Source organism: Sylvia atricapilla, chromosome 13 (genome assembly GCF_009819655.1).
Source record: "Sylvia atricapilla isolate bSylAtr1 chromosome 13, bSylAtr1.pri, whole genome shotgun sequence".
In the NCBI taxonomy this organism is placed as follows: Eukaryota; Metazoa; Chordata; class Aves; order Passeriformes; family Sylviidae; genus Sylvia; species Sylvia atricapilla.
This window is the reverse complement of record NC_089152.1, coordinates 12,252,345-12,268,458: the sequence shown is the minus strand read 5'-3', so window position 1 is coordinate 12,268,458 and position 16,114 is coordinate 12,252,345. Positions and strand designations below refer to the sequence as shown.

Genomic DNA, 16,114 nt, shown 5'->3' with positions numbered 1-16,114 from the left:
AAGAGATTTGAAAGAAATTCTTGAAGTTTGCATTCTTGTCTGCTGTCTCTGCTTTGTTCTTCTTCTTCCTTTTAAAATCTATGAACTTCATCCTTTTTTTATGATCATTTTTCTATGTTGCTCTGTTTGTCCCACTTTCAGACTATTTATCCCTGATTTTGCTAGAAGCAAATGTGGCACACCCACCAGTATAATGGCTTTTTTTGTCATTAGGAAAAAAAACCCACTGGTGCATTCTATGATTCCATTTTTCTGTGCAATCTGCCTGGATAAATACGTTTCTGAATGAGGGATATGCACATTCCTTGGGTTCTCCACAGCTGCGTGATCCTGGTCTCTGGATGAATCTCTCAGGTGCACAAAAAACCTCTTCCAGCTACTGATTTGTGAGGCATTTAGTACAATTCAGCTGTTCCAAAATCATTGGCAGCTTCAGTTTTCACAGACCTTTGAGACCTACCTCTTATGTTCTGACCATAATCACACGAAGTCTGTTCTGGCCAGTCTCTCCTGAGCTGTGCTAAATAGAATCCATACCTTGCTGTTCACATAATCCATTTATTTAGGGACCACTAAAGATTTATTAATGCTGGGCTATTTAAACCCCTCCTGTATGCTCTTGAAGAGAGTCCACATAAGGTTATTTTTCAGCCAAGAACCAGACAGTGAAAAGTAGATGGGGAGGGAATAAAATACTCTGTATAACTTGATACTGTGCTGTCGAGAAGTACCAATGGACTGAGCCTTCGTGTCCTGTCAGCTGCTGTCTGGGATTCATGAGATCCTCGAGTAATATTGCTGAGGGTTCACCTCCTTATATTTTGATCACTACAAGTGGCCAAAAGAACTAACTTTAGCCAAGCAGTAAAGGCTTTTTTCTCTTTACGCTGCTGCTGAGCAGGGGAGGCCGTGCAGCCTCGACAACGCAGGGCTGTGGGGAGGTGACATGGGGACCAGTGAGGGGACCAGAGGAAATGGCCTTAAGCTAAAGCACAGGACATTCACATTAGATATGAGAAGAATTTTCACTGTTCGGCTGGTCAAACATCTGAACAATTTTCGATCGGTCCAAACACTGGCTGTTCAGGGAGGCGGTGGAGTCACCATCCCTGGAGGGGTTTGAGACGTCTGGCTCTGGCGCCGCTGATGTGGTTCCGTGGTTACAGTGACGCCTGTGCGGGTGGACTGGACCATACTGAACGTCTTCCCCAACCCCGATGTTTCTGTAACTCTGCGGTTCTAACGCGCTGGGCACCGGGTCTGTGTGCCCTCTGAGAGCCGCCCCGAAGCCGAGCCCCGAACCCGCGGCCCCGGACGTGACGCGCGGGGCGCGGGCGGATCCCGCCCCCGCTCCCCAGCCGGAGCGCGGGGGCCGAGGCGGAGGAAGTCTGGCCCCGCCGACGCTCCGTCGCGCGCGCCGCCGCCATCTTGTGCGGGAGGAGGCGGCAGCAGCAGCAGCGCGGAGGAGCCGCGGCCGCGCCTCCCGCCCGCCTCCTTCCCTCCTTTCCCTGCTTCCCTCCTTCCCGGCCCCGCCGTCCCGCTGCCGCGGCGCCATGTCTGCCGAGAGCCCCGAGCCCGCCTCGGCCGAGGAGCAGAAGGTGGGTGGCCGGGCCGAGGAGCAGAAGGAGCCCCGCGGGGCTTCTCCCGCCTCCATCGGCGCGGCCGGGCCTCTCCCTCCGTCAGCCCAGGGAGCCCCGCGGGCCGCAGCGTCTCCCGGGCCCGGCCGTCCCTCAGAGCACCGCCTGCCCCGGGCTGTCCGAGCGCAGCAGGGCCGGGCGGCTCCCCCCGGGCAGGACGGGCCCCGCGGCCTGTGGGGCTGGAGGCGGAGGAGCCGCACCACCATGATGGCTCGGGAGCGGGTGTTCCCTGGCCCATCGGCGGTGTGCGCTGGCCGGGCCGGGCCCGTGGCGCTCCCTCGTTCGTTCTCCGGCCTCGGCGCCGCTCCCTCCGGGGGCTCCGCGGGCCGCGCCGTCCTGCGCGATGGGCTTCGGCTCACCATCGGCGGGATGGAGACCGGCCATAATCCGCAGGCTGAACGTGTGTTTCGGTTCTGAAAAACGTTCAGCTTTTAATGTAATCAATTCAGGAGCAGAAATACCCAAGTCACAACGACAGTGACCTGTGCTAGTTAAGGATTTTAGAGAGAATAATTGGCTGGGTTATCTTGTGGTATCCCTCTTATGTCATCTCTGTAGCTGATAATTGAATCATTTCTCAAGTGGGATTTGGTTTCATAGATCGCTGTGCTGTGACTTTAAGAAGCCGTTTGTTTTTTAGTCTTGTCATTGCTGTGGGAGCCCAGTTGCAATCCCCGCGGCTATGATCCGGAGAAGTTATGAAACACAAGTACTGCTTTGAAGGACGCTAAAAAAAAAAAAAAAAAACTTAATCTACCTCAGCTGCTAAGTTTTTGTTTAATAATTTACAATTTGTAATATGAGTTAGTCGCACAGGTAGAGCTTTGGGGCTTAATATGGAATGATACCTTCTCAATAGGTGCAGTAATCAGAACCAGCTTCTTGTCAGGTCTGTAATCTGCTCTTAAATAGGTGTGTTCTGCAGCGTGACTTAACGTTCATGCTAGGTAGGCTGCTGAAGGGATACTGTTCCTGTTCAAAGCCTATAAAAATAAGTCCCTGGCCTATGCAGCACTCCTAGAATAGCTCTGTAATAAGAGCATAGTTAAACATGTGGCAGCAAGTTTATTGTAATACCTTCTAGGGTATTCTGATGAAGTCAGGTGACTGGGGCTGATTTTCCTAATGAACTTTCACACTGAAGTCTCGAAATGTCATGCTTAAGCACTGCTTGGAGAAATTACCTTTTATTTGAGAGATGGGAGGTCCTTGCTGCTCTCCTAATTTGGTTTTATTCTGGTAAAGTATTCAAGAAAAATTATATAACATCAATAAAATAGAACTTTGCTTTCTGTAAGACTATGTTCTGGTCTGATACTGTGATATCAGTGCCGTTATGACATTGGAATATTAACCTCCAATAAAACTGTTTGTCTGGGTAGGCAAAACTGAGCGTTCACTCCGTCAGTGCTTAGCTCTGAAACACTTACATAAACAACCCATTTTGCAGTACTTATTCATATCTATGCTTTAAAAAGATGATGCCCCTAAATGAACTTTGGGCCAGTGTTTTCAGGATAGGAGCTTTTTTCTAAACTTTCTAACGTGCTGTAAGAAGCTTGTGCTGAGCAAGAAAGGTTTTTAACTACATTGATAGAAACTGAAAATCTGCCAAAGACCAGCGTTTCCTGTTCTCAGCGTGAAAACTCAGGACAGTGGCAGGGGGAAGTTCAGAAACAAAGAAACTTCAGACATCGAGAATGTATGTTTGGTTGACTCTTTTTGCCTTGAAAGCCTTTATTTTTCAGGAAACTCTTAGAGGTGGTGCATTTTGTTGCTGAACTGGCTTTTGCCACATCAGTTTGCTTTAGTGTTGTGCTGTTGCCATGTTTTTCCTATTTTCCGTTTTGCATTTTGTCTGATGTCTTCTGCTAAAGATGAGCCATTCATACCAGAGTTTTAGAAGGCTGGTGACTCTTCTTTTTAGTGATGCAGGTCAGCTGTCCAGCAGATACAGACAGAACTTTATGCTGCTAGAACCTCAGCAAAGATTAAAAGCAAAAGCTGTCTTTGAGTTAGGTAACTACTGCCTTCCTGGTAGATCATTTTAATGACTTCATGAGCTGTGTCAGATTCCTGTGGAGTACTAAAATTATAACTTTTGTGTGGTTGTCACTTGGAAGAAGAGCGTGGTATATCTTGATTTCTGCCCACTCCCGAGTCATTTGTTAGTCACTTAGTTGTTGCTTCTGTAATTCAAGGGAGAATGTTCTGAATGTAGGAGTGGCTTGGACTAAAGTCTTTGGGGCTCAGCAGCACATCTCCGAGAGTGCTCAATACCATCTAGTCCTCAGAAGAATATAAGAGCAGGACGTGCAGGCAGTGATCTTCCCAAGAAAACTCTCCAAGGTCTCAGCAATCTGGTTTAAGAGGCTTCTGAGCTGCAAATGAACACATCGAATTGCTTTCTGAATCTAAATTCTTGGCACCCTCTGTATCCTTCAGAAAGGAGTTCTGCAGCTTAACTGCATTTTACGTGAAGAGCTGTTGTCTTAAGTATTTTTTGAACCTGCCATCAGCTGGTTTTGTTTGACACCCCAAGTCGTGGTATTGAAATTCTTTAATTTGTGTTCTGTGGGTTTTTGAGTCTTAGTTGTTGTTGGTCACCAAGAAGAAGCGGCCGTGCTCTGTATCCTTTTGAGCTGCATTGATGCGTAACATGGGGTTTTTGTTTGGATTGCCTGCTGTGCCGTAGTTTGTCAGCCCTGTGAGTTTGCATAAATGTCTCCTTTGATGCACCGTGAATACATATTTATATAAGCTATTTATTGTTGGTCCTCTTGTCTTAGAAAAATACGTCCTTTTGGCTTTTAGTGGCAAAATATGCCCCCTCAAATATTTTGTCTGTTGGCTCAGCAGTGAGTACCCAGTGATTCAGCATTAGATGTTCATAGTGTTGAGCTGAAAGGATTACTTTTGAGCAAATCCAGTCCGTGTTGGCATTCTGATGAACCACAATCGGGAGAGCAGCTGCTGCGTGATCTTTTTAACGCGTGAGAGCCGTGGGCTTGGCCAGTGTGATATTGCCTAGTGAGAAGTGCTGTGGTTCTGTGTCCAGTGGTGTCAGGGAAACTTTGCCCTTTATTCATGTTTGGATTTTGCATTGTATTGCCTAGCTGTATTTTCATTAATAAAAAGCATTGGTTCCCGAAGTTTCTCTTTAATTGTTATGAGAGTTTCTATTTTTTCCTTGGGAGAACAGTTAATTCAGTTTCCTGTTGTATTGTGCAAAGCTGTCCTTGAGGTGTTTCGGCCAAATGGAGCAAGTATATCATGTTATATTCTAAATCTGTTACAATCTTTGTTTCTGAGGCACCTGACCAGAAAGGTGTTGAATCCTTTACAACCTGGAGCAGTTTATCAGAGGTAGCAAAGAGCACCTAGGGATGGGCGAGTGTGATGGTGGCTCTTGTTCTTTGGCAGTTCTGGCTTAAGTGTCTCCCTGCTCACTGTGTTCTTGTTCTCCCTGCTGCTGTGTTAACATACCTGTTTGTGCAGCTGCCTGGTCACCCAGGCTGTGGAAACCAATCCAAATGAAACAGCCCAATAAGGGGAGAAATAAATGTATAATTTTTTTTTTCCAAAAAAAAAAATTGGATTAGTTTCTGTGAACCCTAACTGGGCAGTACAGGCAGTTACGCTGATTGATGCAATGCAAAGGATGATGACAGGCATGGAGAAGAGTGTGAAGGGGCTGCCTGAGCAGCTCTAAGTGGACATGAAATCTTAGTCATAAATGAATGATGCCCTCCTGATTTCAATGGCAATTCTTACTTCCTGCCTAAAAGTCTTGGTTTGACTTCAGGTGACAATAACAATTCTGTGCTACAGCAGTCAGTGCAAATCGTTCTACATTTTCTCTGAACTAGGAATGGTTTTCTTTTTAAAAAAAAAAAAAAAAAAAAAAAGGCTGAGGCCAAATACTGAAATACTGGAAAAAATCAAGAATTTGGAATGAAAGATATCTTAGAAATGATCCAATAACATAAATTGTACTTCATACATCAATTTGCTACATGGGCATGGAAGAGATGAGTGTGAAGTAGAGGCCAGTGAACAGACTGCAGTTTTGCCAGAAATCTCTAAATTATTATTTTGAGCATCCATGTTTTACCATATGCTCGTAAAATAGGCATTTTATTTTACACAAATGCACTACCCAACTGTCTTCATCCTCATAATTTCAGGATAATTATAGACATGTATAGAGAAACACAGTGTTGTTATTAATGTAACAGCAGGCATGTTTTTGAGACTGTTTCACGATGAATATCAACACATTACAGCTGGAGCAGCCACACAGATCAGTGTTCCAATCTGCCCAGGCAACTAAATGATGAAACAGGCATTTGGAAAAAAGTCCTGTGGTTCTTGCTCATTATTCAATATTTGTTTGTTCTTAGTGAACCCCTTGTTTTAACAAAAACAAACCCAAAACAAAACAAAAAAAATTGTTTGAGTCGTCTTTTTCATGATTGAATAATTCAAATTGCTTTTCTTTGGGAGGGAATTGTGCACATCTTCAGCATCTCCAAGAAAGGTGTCTAAAATGGGAGGCTGAACTCCTACAGTTGCTGTCAGCATTTGAGAAAGAATGTATGAAAATGTCTAATCAGATAATTGTTATGCTCACTTGGTAGCAGCATGTGGGTGTATTACCTGCAAAGCTCTTCTGCATAAATATACATTGTTGTGTGTTTCACTTACAGTGTCACTCACTGTCTTTCAGGAGATGGAGGATAAGGTGTTAAGTCCAGAAAAAGCTGAAGAAGCAAAATTGAAAGCAAGATACCCTCATCTGGGCCAGAAGCCAGGAGGCTCAGACTTCTTGAGGAAGAGGCTTCAAAAAGGAGTAAGTTACTGTGCATAGGGTATAGACAGAAACATCCAAAATTCCTGTACTTGTGATTTTTTCCCTACTCTATAGGCCTTTACATGGTAAAAGAGTCCTAAGAACCTTAAATTTTGAGAAAACACGAGGAAATTTGTCTCTGCAGAACAGATGCCAGGTTGGCAGGATAGCTGTTTACAGCATCACTGGCTCGACCACACTTGCTATAAAAAAATTAAACTTAGAAGCTGCTGTGATAGACTTGAAATAAACATTACAGTAAACACCAAGGGATAGAAACTCAACCTTATTTTGTAGTGATTTTATCCTGCCCATTCTTATGCCCCCAAAATTGATGTCCACTCCTTTTATCCATATTTCTAGCACATGAAAGTTTGGTCAGTCTGTTGTTATACCAGGCATCATCTCACATTAGTGATTTGAGAATGGTTGTATAATTCTGGATAAACACCCAGACCCAAAAATAATGATAGAAGAATGAAGAGTGAGTTAATATTTCAGTATTGTTCCACATCTAAGTAGTGTCTCTTATTTTCTTAGCTGTTTGACTGGAGTTTTTTTAGTTTAATTATTCATAGAATGATTATGTAATGCCTTTCAGGCATGCTAGGACTCGGTTCTTTGAATAATCCTGAAGCAGTATGTCACTGCTTCTGGTGGTGCTTTCATTGCTGTCACACCGTTGTGGTTTTTTACTGTTGTCTAGGCCCTTGCAGTACACAGTACACGCAATGATTCCAAGTATAAATCCTTCTCAAACCAGCTGGTGGAGTTCAGTGATGATCTAATTCTGTGCTATCTGCTAACATCTCTTGGGAATTGTTACTGTTGGCAGGTTTTTTGGATAATCTTTGTCTCATAAGTTGGAAGGTATGAAGCAGAATTAATGGCTGCTGGGCCTGGGCAGGTGAGGTGACTCTCTCTGAGTTAGGCTGCTGTGTGGCCAAAGGCAGCCTAAATGAGACTTCACTGGGTCCAGGGTGTGTGTAGACACAGAAGGGAGTGGTAAGTTTGTATTGTGATGATGTCTCAGGAAAACAGGCCAGCATTCACTCAGTAAGGATTGATAGCCATAAAGGAATTATGACTGCTTGCACTTGGTGCAAATGTGAGAGAATCTCACCACCAGCAATAACAGCCTGTACAATATCTTCATCTTAATTATTCACTATTGAATGCAAAGGCTCTTGCAGCATGTACCTTCAGATTTGAGCACAGACACATCCATCGCCATCTTAATTGACTTTTGCTACTCTGATGAAAGATGGCATGAACTTGTGGATTTCAATTCATAATAGGCCTCCTGCAGTTCCTGATGTGGTGATAATAACTATTCCATTTATTTTTTATTATTTTGATTTAGTGTGTTCAGTGTCTTAAATGGAGAGGCTTCTTTACCTGATGGGGTTCTGGTGTTCTTTGGGCTGACTGCACTGATGAGGGTTAGAACAGTGAGGATGGGGTGCGTGCTTTCAGATACTGTTTCTGACAGGAAGACAGCTGGATAGACATAGCTGGTTTTGAAAGGACTAATCAAATACAGGCCATCTGTGAGAAGCTAGAATAAATCAGGCAAATACAGGAATAAGTTAAAGGGAGAAATGGATTGATATTCTAAGAGATGGTGGGTTTTCTCAGATATTCTTCTGTGGTCAGCTGCAGCCCAAATCATCTTTGGTTTGGCAACCAGGACACACTCTGCCAATTTATATTTGCTGTCCAGAAATGTTCTGCATTTGGTGCCCACACCATACTAGCACACTTTTTCTGGAATAATGGTAGATGAGAACAATATTACTTCATGCTCCTGTGGAGGCATTCTTAGAACTCTTAGCTGGACAGAAAGATTTCTGCTAACACCTATATCAGGTCTAAAGATCAAGTGGTTCTGTTATTACCTAGTTGCTGTTTAAAAAGTTTCTTTTGGTTGCTTCAGTCTTAAAGGGCAAAGTGGGAAGGCCTTTTTCCAGATCAGGTTATGTTCTACCTTGAGGTCTAGGCTGCAGAGGTAGTGCTAGAACACTGTGGTGTAAATAGGGATTACACCATCAAAAGGATTGCACTGGGAAGGTTTATAAATGGAAGTGTACGATTCAAATGTATAACAGACTATGGGAGAAACAGATCTGGTAACTTCAGGACACTGGCAGGGAGCATTTAAAGCTGTTTTCAGGAGGTCTTGTCTGAACAACCTCCTCCCCCTTTGGGTAAAGGCCTGTTAAGTCACGGGCTCAAATTACTTCTGTCTAGCAACTGCTGCCACTGAGCGTTTTGCAGCTGGGTAGTACTAATGTGGGATAAAGGCTGTGGTGCCAGTGTGCTGCCTGGAAGCACTTACACATTGCAGGTAGTGATAGCTGCTGTTCTGCTGAGGACTAACCCTCTACAAATCTAACTGGGTGGTCTGCCCTTCACAGATGGTTGTAATTGTAAGAAGTAGTTAGTGGCGTAAATCTTAATCCTGAGTCTTAATTTTTTTTGCCTCATATGAAGTCTGTTCAAAATTGTGGGTTACAAGTATCTTAGTGGTAGATCTCATGGTAAGATGTAAAAAAAAGACAGCTTTTTCTGCGAAATGTGTCAGTGAGCAGCTGAAAACTTTATGCAGAGCTTGGATGCTCGTCTTATCTTGCCATGCCTCATCTTACCATGATGTGTATAATTAACAATAATTAGGCATTGACATGCATAGATAATTTAATATTTTGACAAATCTGGCTACTCTTAAAAGTAGTGCTAATAAAAACTTGCTAATATACTAAGGAACACTGTTTTCCTAGTTAGGAATTTAAAACTTAATTTACTTTTGTATTCAGAAGAAAAAGTAATGGGGGATAATAATTTTCTTTGACATAGTACTTTTCAGAAGAACTGTACAGTAGATTTGACTTCACTAAATAATTGGTTTGGGAACCTTAGGAATTACAGTTTCACTGTTTTAATGTGTACAGAGAGGAGGTTTTCTTGTTAGCATGCACTTTCATGCTACTTTGATCTCTGGTGTGATAGACCAGGCTCTGTTCTCCTGCTTTAATTTGGGCACTGTTTGGTTATTGTGTGTAGCAGAACTCATTCACTGCAACGAATTTTGCAAACCCCAAGGTTGCAGCTGTGGGAGATGAGCTTTTGGGAAAACCAGGGCAAAAATAATATTCAGATTACTGTTCACAATAATGTTCACAATGATGTTAAGAGTTCAGCTGTCTGTGCTTACTAGTATTGATAAGACCTTTTTTTTTAATCAATATAGAGCTAGTTTGATGAATCACAGATTTTACAACCTTTTAAAGTTTAAAATACCTGTTTAACAATGTAATTTAGTGTATACATATGGTAAGATTTCAGCCTTTAAAATACATGTGTTTTGTCTTCTAGCAAAAATACTTTGATTCTGGTGATTACAACATGGCTAAAGCAAAGATGAAGAATAAGCAACTGCCCACTGCAGCTCCTGACAAGACAGAAGTGACTGGTGACCATATTCCTACTCCACAGGATCTTCCACAGCGGAAACCATCTCTTGTTGCTAGCAAGCTGGCTGGCTGACCAGAACAGCTGAACTGCATGATTATTCTCATTCCTGTTATTTCTCCTTAATAGTTATTTCTCACCCTCACATCCCCCTTTTTCTTTCTTACACTAAGTCATGAGACTGACAGCTTTGCAGGTAGCGATAGCATGTGCTGCTATTGTAAGGGAATACTGTTAAGAGTAAAACGTAGTATTTGGACTAGTTGAGAAAAATGCACTGATTAAAAAGGACAAGTTTGGTTAGAGCAATGTAATCTACTTGAAAATGTACATATTGCCCATTTCCTAGTGTAGGACTGGTTCCAGCAAGTGACATCGCAAGTTTTACAACTTCTAATGTTTCTGCTTTTGTTATTTCATCTTAATTACAGCATATTTGTATTTAATATAACCTCCAGTTGTGTTGGGTTTTTCTTCCGTGTTTGGGTTTGTTGTCTAAAGTAGAGGTTTAGACCACAAGTTGCTAGATGGTAAAGCATGTATAAAAACAAAGACAGGGCTCTGATTGAATTTTGTTTCTGCTTTTGAACTTGAACGGCCTTAAACCTGTTTCAGCTTTAACAATAGAGTTTTTACTTGGGCAATATTTGCCCATTCTGGTGTAACTCTTGTGAACCTAGTGCTTATTGACAACTGCCTGTTGAAGCTGGTGTTCCTTTCAGTTCCGTAGCTTAGGACACACTTTTGTTGAAGATGTGGATGAAGTGTGCATGTGCATAGACTGTTGAATTCACTTTTGTGCCATTTTTTGTAAATACAGTAGTTTTGCACAACCTTTTGCAAACGTCTATTAGTTTTACATTTTAAAAAGCAGATAATGTGCCAATCAAAGCACAAGTGATTCTGTATCTTTCAAAGTCTTGTCCTGAAACTAAGAGCCCAGAATCTTGCTACTGAAAGTAAAAATTATATACCTGAAATTTGTGAAACACATTTACACTTGACTCAACCTTATGCTTTTGCAGTTGTATATTTTGTTTCACAATGATATCCAGCATTCAAGTATAAATTTGGAATTTGTACCTATATTTGCAGGCAAGTGCCCTTTCTGTTCAGCAGTTGTTAAGCTTTTAAAGCAGAAATGCTCTGTCTGTTGGCATAGAATATGGCTAAGTGTACTGTTCTGGAGAGTTCCCTGTGTGGCAGACACCAAATCTAGGCTCACTTGACATTTGATCTGCAATTGTCTTTGGGCTATTTTAGACTTCTGGAAGCAGAAGGATATATTTTCTTTTTTTTTTTTCTTGGACTCCTAAAGAGGTAGTAAAGTATTTCCTTTTCTTCGTACAGCAGCCCCTCATTGACTTTGTGGAAACAAATATCTGGAAAGGTATTTCTATAATGATTTACTGAGAAAGAGGTAATTTTTCATATCAGAAAATAGGGATGAACTCCAGTTCATGCTTATGATGAACATTGAAAGTATTAGATAGACAAAATACATAGTTGATATTAGTCAGGTGAATTGATGCATTTAAAACATGTTAGTTCAATCAAATCAGAACTTTGAAAGTGGAGTGTGGTCCAGAATATAATTGATTTTCGTTTAGGTAGTCACAGTCTTTGGGAGAAACTTTAAAAAGATCAGTTTACTGAATTTTTTTTTTAATAGTTTGGAAACAGCTTGTTAGAAATAAAGCACCAATGTGAGTATTATAAGAGAGAACACTTTAAGATGTATGTGTTTAGAAGCTTGTACTTTGTGCTGACGTATTCAGAAAGGTCTTGGGGTATAAAGGACTGCTAGTCAAAACCAATGCTGGCCCATATCTTCTGCAATGTTCTCTTCTAGAGGCAAACAAAATGGTCAAAAGAAATTGAATAGTCTTTATTTGGTCCTGTTTTGATCAGGACATACGGTGTCTATGTAATGTTTTTGATTGAAGAAGCAATTCCAGAGAATTTCAGAACTGGTAACCTGATTCTTTTCAAGTCTGTATAGCCCTTTTTTAGTACTTAGATAGACTTTGTCAAGCCTGTCCTTACTACTTATCCTCCATTAGTATTACAAATAATTTGTGGTTTTTGCAGAACACTTTGAAGAAATGGACCTACTCGACTTCTTAAAGAAATTAGGCTGGAGGAATAACACGGAAACTGGAAATACTGAAGCAAGCTGCTTTTTATAAATGTTTGTTCTAATGTGAAAATCCCTCTTTATTTTTCTATGTATAAATGAAATCAAAACTTGATAGGATTGGGCCTGAAACATATGTTGAACAACTTAAAGTGACTTGCTGTGTGTTGTCTGGTGCCACTATTCTGTAGCTCCCCCTAAGGTGAGCTGTCTTGATGTTTGGGAAGGTTTTAAAAAGATAGCCATTCAAATTTAAACATTCCACTCACTCAGCTACAACTCAGCTTGTCCTGCTGGTTGGACAACACAAGCTCTTCCAATGCTCACTCAGTGACTTGCAGTTCCTAAGATTACTACAAATTCAGCTATGAATATATTATCCATGTGTATATTTGAAGTACTGTAATACTAACTAGGTCAGTGACTGATTTTGAGCCTTCACATCTGACAGACCTCAGCAGCAGGCACAGCTATTTTGATTCTATACACTGTATAAAACTTAAGTCCAGTAGTCACTTAACAGTAAATGGAATATGACTGCAGATCGATGCTTACTTTCAGCTTACTCCAGCAAGATAACTCAGCTATCCAAACTGATGTACATAATGTATTATATGAGTTTTACCATTTGATAATTGCCTTTTTCAAAGAAAACCTGTCCACACTGTAGACTGGCAGTCCCTTTCATATCTTGCCTTTAAAAGATAGACAGCGTTTAGTTGTTAGAGTAGTACTCATGTAGGCTTGTTATAGCAGTTAGCACCAACATTTTATTTAAGATAGTTAAGTGGATTAATTACAACTTCACAGATATGTCCCCAAATCTGTAACACCAAAGGCTTCCCTCTCATTGTTCTTGATGTAGTAGGACAGTGTTTGTGTAAAGGCCACAGGAGTACATTTTGTTGGACATATTTACACCCAGTCAAGATGTTAAGGTGATAAAAATGTCAATTGTTCTTTACAAACTTACACATTGTATAGTATACAGAATAAATTGATTTACTTAGTTTTTATTGCACCGTGGAGGTTTGTCTCATCTTTGCTGTTGTTTCCTAAACAATACCGGATACTTCGGTATTCTCTATGGAAAATTTCTAAACCCTGAATCTTGCTACTCTGTACCGTTAAAATATGACTGGGCTTTGGTTTCTAGTATGTTAGACTACAGAATTACTTTAATGTAATCACATTTATATATATTTCAGTGCTTATTTTTCTATTAAGGCAATTAAAGCTTATTGTTTGAAAACTCCGTAACAGATGATTGTTTGGGTCCCTTGCACTGAATGAAGGGGATGTCTGGGAAACCAGCTTGGTGCAAAGAAGTTTGCATTGCTTTAGACTGTTGGCCTAAATATGGCAACATTTCCAGGAACCACAATGCTGGAAAAAATTCCCATTAAATTCCCAGTCAGCCTGAGGCTCTGGTACTGATCTTTACACAGGTTCCAGATCCATGGTCTGTTACGCAATTAGCTCAGTCCCCAAAGTTACAGTAACACACACCATTTGTGCTCTGCATACCTGCATGGTACATGATTGTGTCTCTTTCTACATATCTCTTGCATTACATTTCAGAGTTCTTAACTGTTCCATCAGTGCTGGCTGAAACCAGCCCTGTTTGTTTTCTACAGCTAAAATCTCCAGGCCTGGTCCTTGTGTGAGAATCTGGGCTTGGCAGAGAACTCGGTGCTCACTCATTGTATAGTGTGGCAACAGAACAGGAAGTCCTATGTGAGAAGGGAATTTCTCTACCACAGTTGAACCGATCATAGATATGAACAGAATGCAGATGTAAGAAAAAAGATAGGACAGATGCTTGGTAACTGCTGAAAAAATGGCATAAAAATTCAGTATAAAATTCTACATGTGGACTGTGTCAGTTACATCACCTACACATTGTTATCTGGAACACTCTGGGATCTGCGCTCTGAAAAAAAATGCCGTATTTTCAAAGAGATGTGCAAGGTAAGAGATGAGGTCTTTTAAAACCTTGCCAGCAAATACTTGATGCAGGAGATGCATCTTAAAGTATTTAGGCTTGATACATGACAAACAGTTTTTTTCTTGGCAACTTTCAATGTCCCCAGTTCCTGTCCTTAATGGCAGATTTGAAATCCTGGTTTATGCAAATTGTGTCAAATCATAGCATATTTTGGACTTGGATATCTATTTTTTGCTGTGGCTTATAATTACATTTGGCTCCTGAGCTCCAGCTGTGAATGGCTGAGATCAGTAATCCACAGTTCAGGTGAACTCCTGCAATGAGTGTCTTTGAATTGAGCATAGATACCCTGAGGAAAGGGTTCAAAATATTTGCTATAAAGCATCACACAGAGGGGAGGTCCAGGTCCTTTCTGAAAACAACTGAAATTTCAGTTGTTTAATATTCCAACGTTGCCCATGAAAGATGACTGTTAGCTTTAGTATAGATCTCTCTGGTTTGCCTTGGCAGACAGATGAGCAGCTGTTGGAAACAACTTAGCCAAAACCTCACCCCTGACCAGGACAGCAGTTCCCAGGAACCCATTCTAGCCTTTTTATAGCACTGAGAGTGAATATCCATTTCTGCTGGGAGTACAGCAACAGCAGTCGTGGTTGATAAATCTGGGCATACTGGCAGAAAATGGGAAGGAATGTATTTTTTTTAATTCTGTTCACATTATTTTGAACTCTCCCAGCAGAATCAAGAGATTTTTTACTCTATTTTGAATTTACTAACCTTAGTTTCCTAGCTGTGAAGGCCATATATCTGCACCTAATACAAACAACTCGGAGTAAGCTACGTATTTTCATCTTGGCTATTTTCTATTTGTGCTTGCTACTTTCTCCATCTCCTTTTTAGATAGCAGCAGTGAAGCCTAGCTAAACATTTCTTGGGAGTGTTTTGGGAACCAGGATAGTGTTTTCTCTCTGTTGCTAAATTGATGAGTGATTTCTGACCCATTGCTTTCATGGTTCAGTTTCTCTGTAAACAGATTTGTCTGTTTCTTCAGTAGTCGTGAGTTTCACGGCCAGTGCAGACACTGCCCACTGAACACACAGCTATAACCTAAACAGTTGAATTCTGAGAGAGGATAAATAGTCAAATGCACTTTGGTGGAGCGTGGCAAACTCACCTATTTCAAACTTGTTTTGTTAATTTGGACCACTTGGACCAGTAAGATGCATTTCCAAGGTGGAAAAGTAAAACAGAGTAACAGCTTCAGTTCTGCTTCAAAAGAGCTCTTTCCATCACCTGAGCTGTACGAAACAGTCATTAACAAATCTTAAAGGACTTGGGTGGCATCCTGAGACCTTGCTGGAATGTGAACTATGCTTTTCATTCCCATTTGACACTGATGTTACACTTTTCAAAGATGTGTACCTCCATGTCTTGGAAAGAATGAACTTAATTATGGAAGGAACTGGTTTGGGCCCATTTCCTTTCAGTGTTTTCAGTAAGAGTCTGAATGACAGATGCAGTCAAACTGAAGGACCCGTAAACAATTTGAAGGATGGGATTAGAATCGGAGAAAAAACAAACCCGAAATGGAAAACTTGGCACCTGAGAAACACATGCCGGGTGCACAATGGGAATAACGGGTGGTAGGATGGCAGCCAGGCACACAGAGGCTCCAGCAGGCTGTGACACACATGGAGACCCAGTGAGACGAGGCTCATCTCCCGCCTGCGCTGACACAGGACCGGCGGCCGTGAAGGGAAGGCAGCGGAGCGTCCGCTGCCCGCGCTGCGGAGCTCCTCCGCGCCTCAGGCAGGGCACGGGCTGGGCACCACCCGAAATTATAAACACCGCTGATGACATAACGAGTAATTTGTTCAGCGTAGGAGAGAAAAAATAAAATCAATTAAAAAACAAAATAAAGATGGTGAAGGAGAGTAGGAATACGGGCTCCGGCACAGAGCGGGGGCGCAGCCCCGCTCACTGACCGGCCCCGCAGGGCCCCGGGAGCGGCGGCCGCGTCCCGCCCGCCGGTGGGAGGCATCGCGCCGCCCGCCCCGCGTCCCTGCCCG

General features: G+C 41.9%; 1 protein-coding gene across 2 annotated transcripts; it reads left to right on the top strand.

Annotated features, from left to right (window-relative positions):
* Positions 1 to 1,336: 1,336 nt before the first annotated feature.
* Positions 1,337 to 13,123, top strand: ARPP19 (cAMP regulated phosphoprotein 19). 2 transcript variants are annotated; one of them, XM_066328454.1, is made up of 4 exons: positions 3,926 to 4,102; positions 4,133 to 4,184; positions 6,367 to 6,489; positions 9,865 to 13,123. In XM_066328454.1, the coding sequence occupies exons 3-4, from the start codon at positions 6,370 to 6,372 to the stop codon at positions 10,033 to 10,035; spliced, it is 291 nt and encodes a 96-aa protein (XP_066184551.1). In that variant the 5' UTR covers positions 3,926 to 4,102; positions 4,133 to 4,184; positions 6,367 to 6,369; the 3' UTR covers positions 10,036 to 13,123. The 2 variants fall into 2 exon arrangements, with proteins under 2 accessions (XP_066184550.1, XP_066184551.1); XM_066328453.1 differs by lacking the exons at positions 3,926 to 4,102; positions 4,133 to 4,184 and adding an exon at positions 1,337 to 1,598.
* Positions 13,124 to 16,114: the final 2,991 nt, after the last annotated feature.

Coding starts and splice junctions, on each gene's coding strand:
- ARPP19 (XM_066328453.1), top strand. CDS start 1,554: ATGTCTGCCGAGAGCCCCGAGCCCGCCTCGGCCGAGGAGCAGAAG. Junction 1,599..6,366: donor CCTCGGCCGAGGAGCAGAAG/GTGGGTGGCCGG, acceptor ACTGTCTTTCAG/GAGATGGAGGATAAGGTGTT. Junction 6,490..9,864: donor GGAAGAGGCTTCAAAAAGGA/GTAAGTTACTGT, acceptor TTTGTCTTCTAG/CAAAAATACTTTGATTCTGG.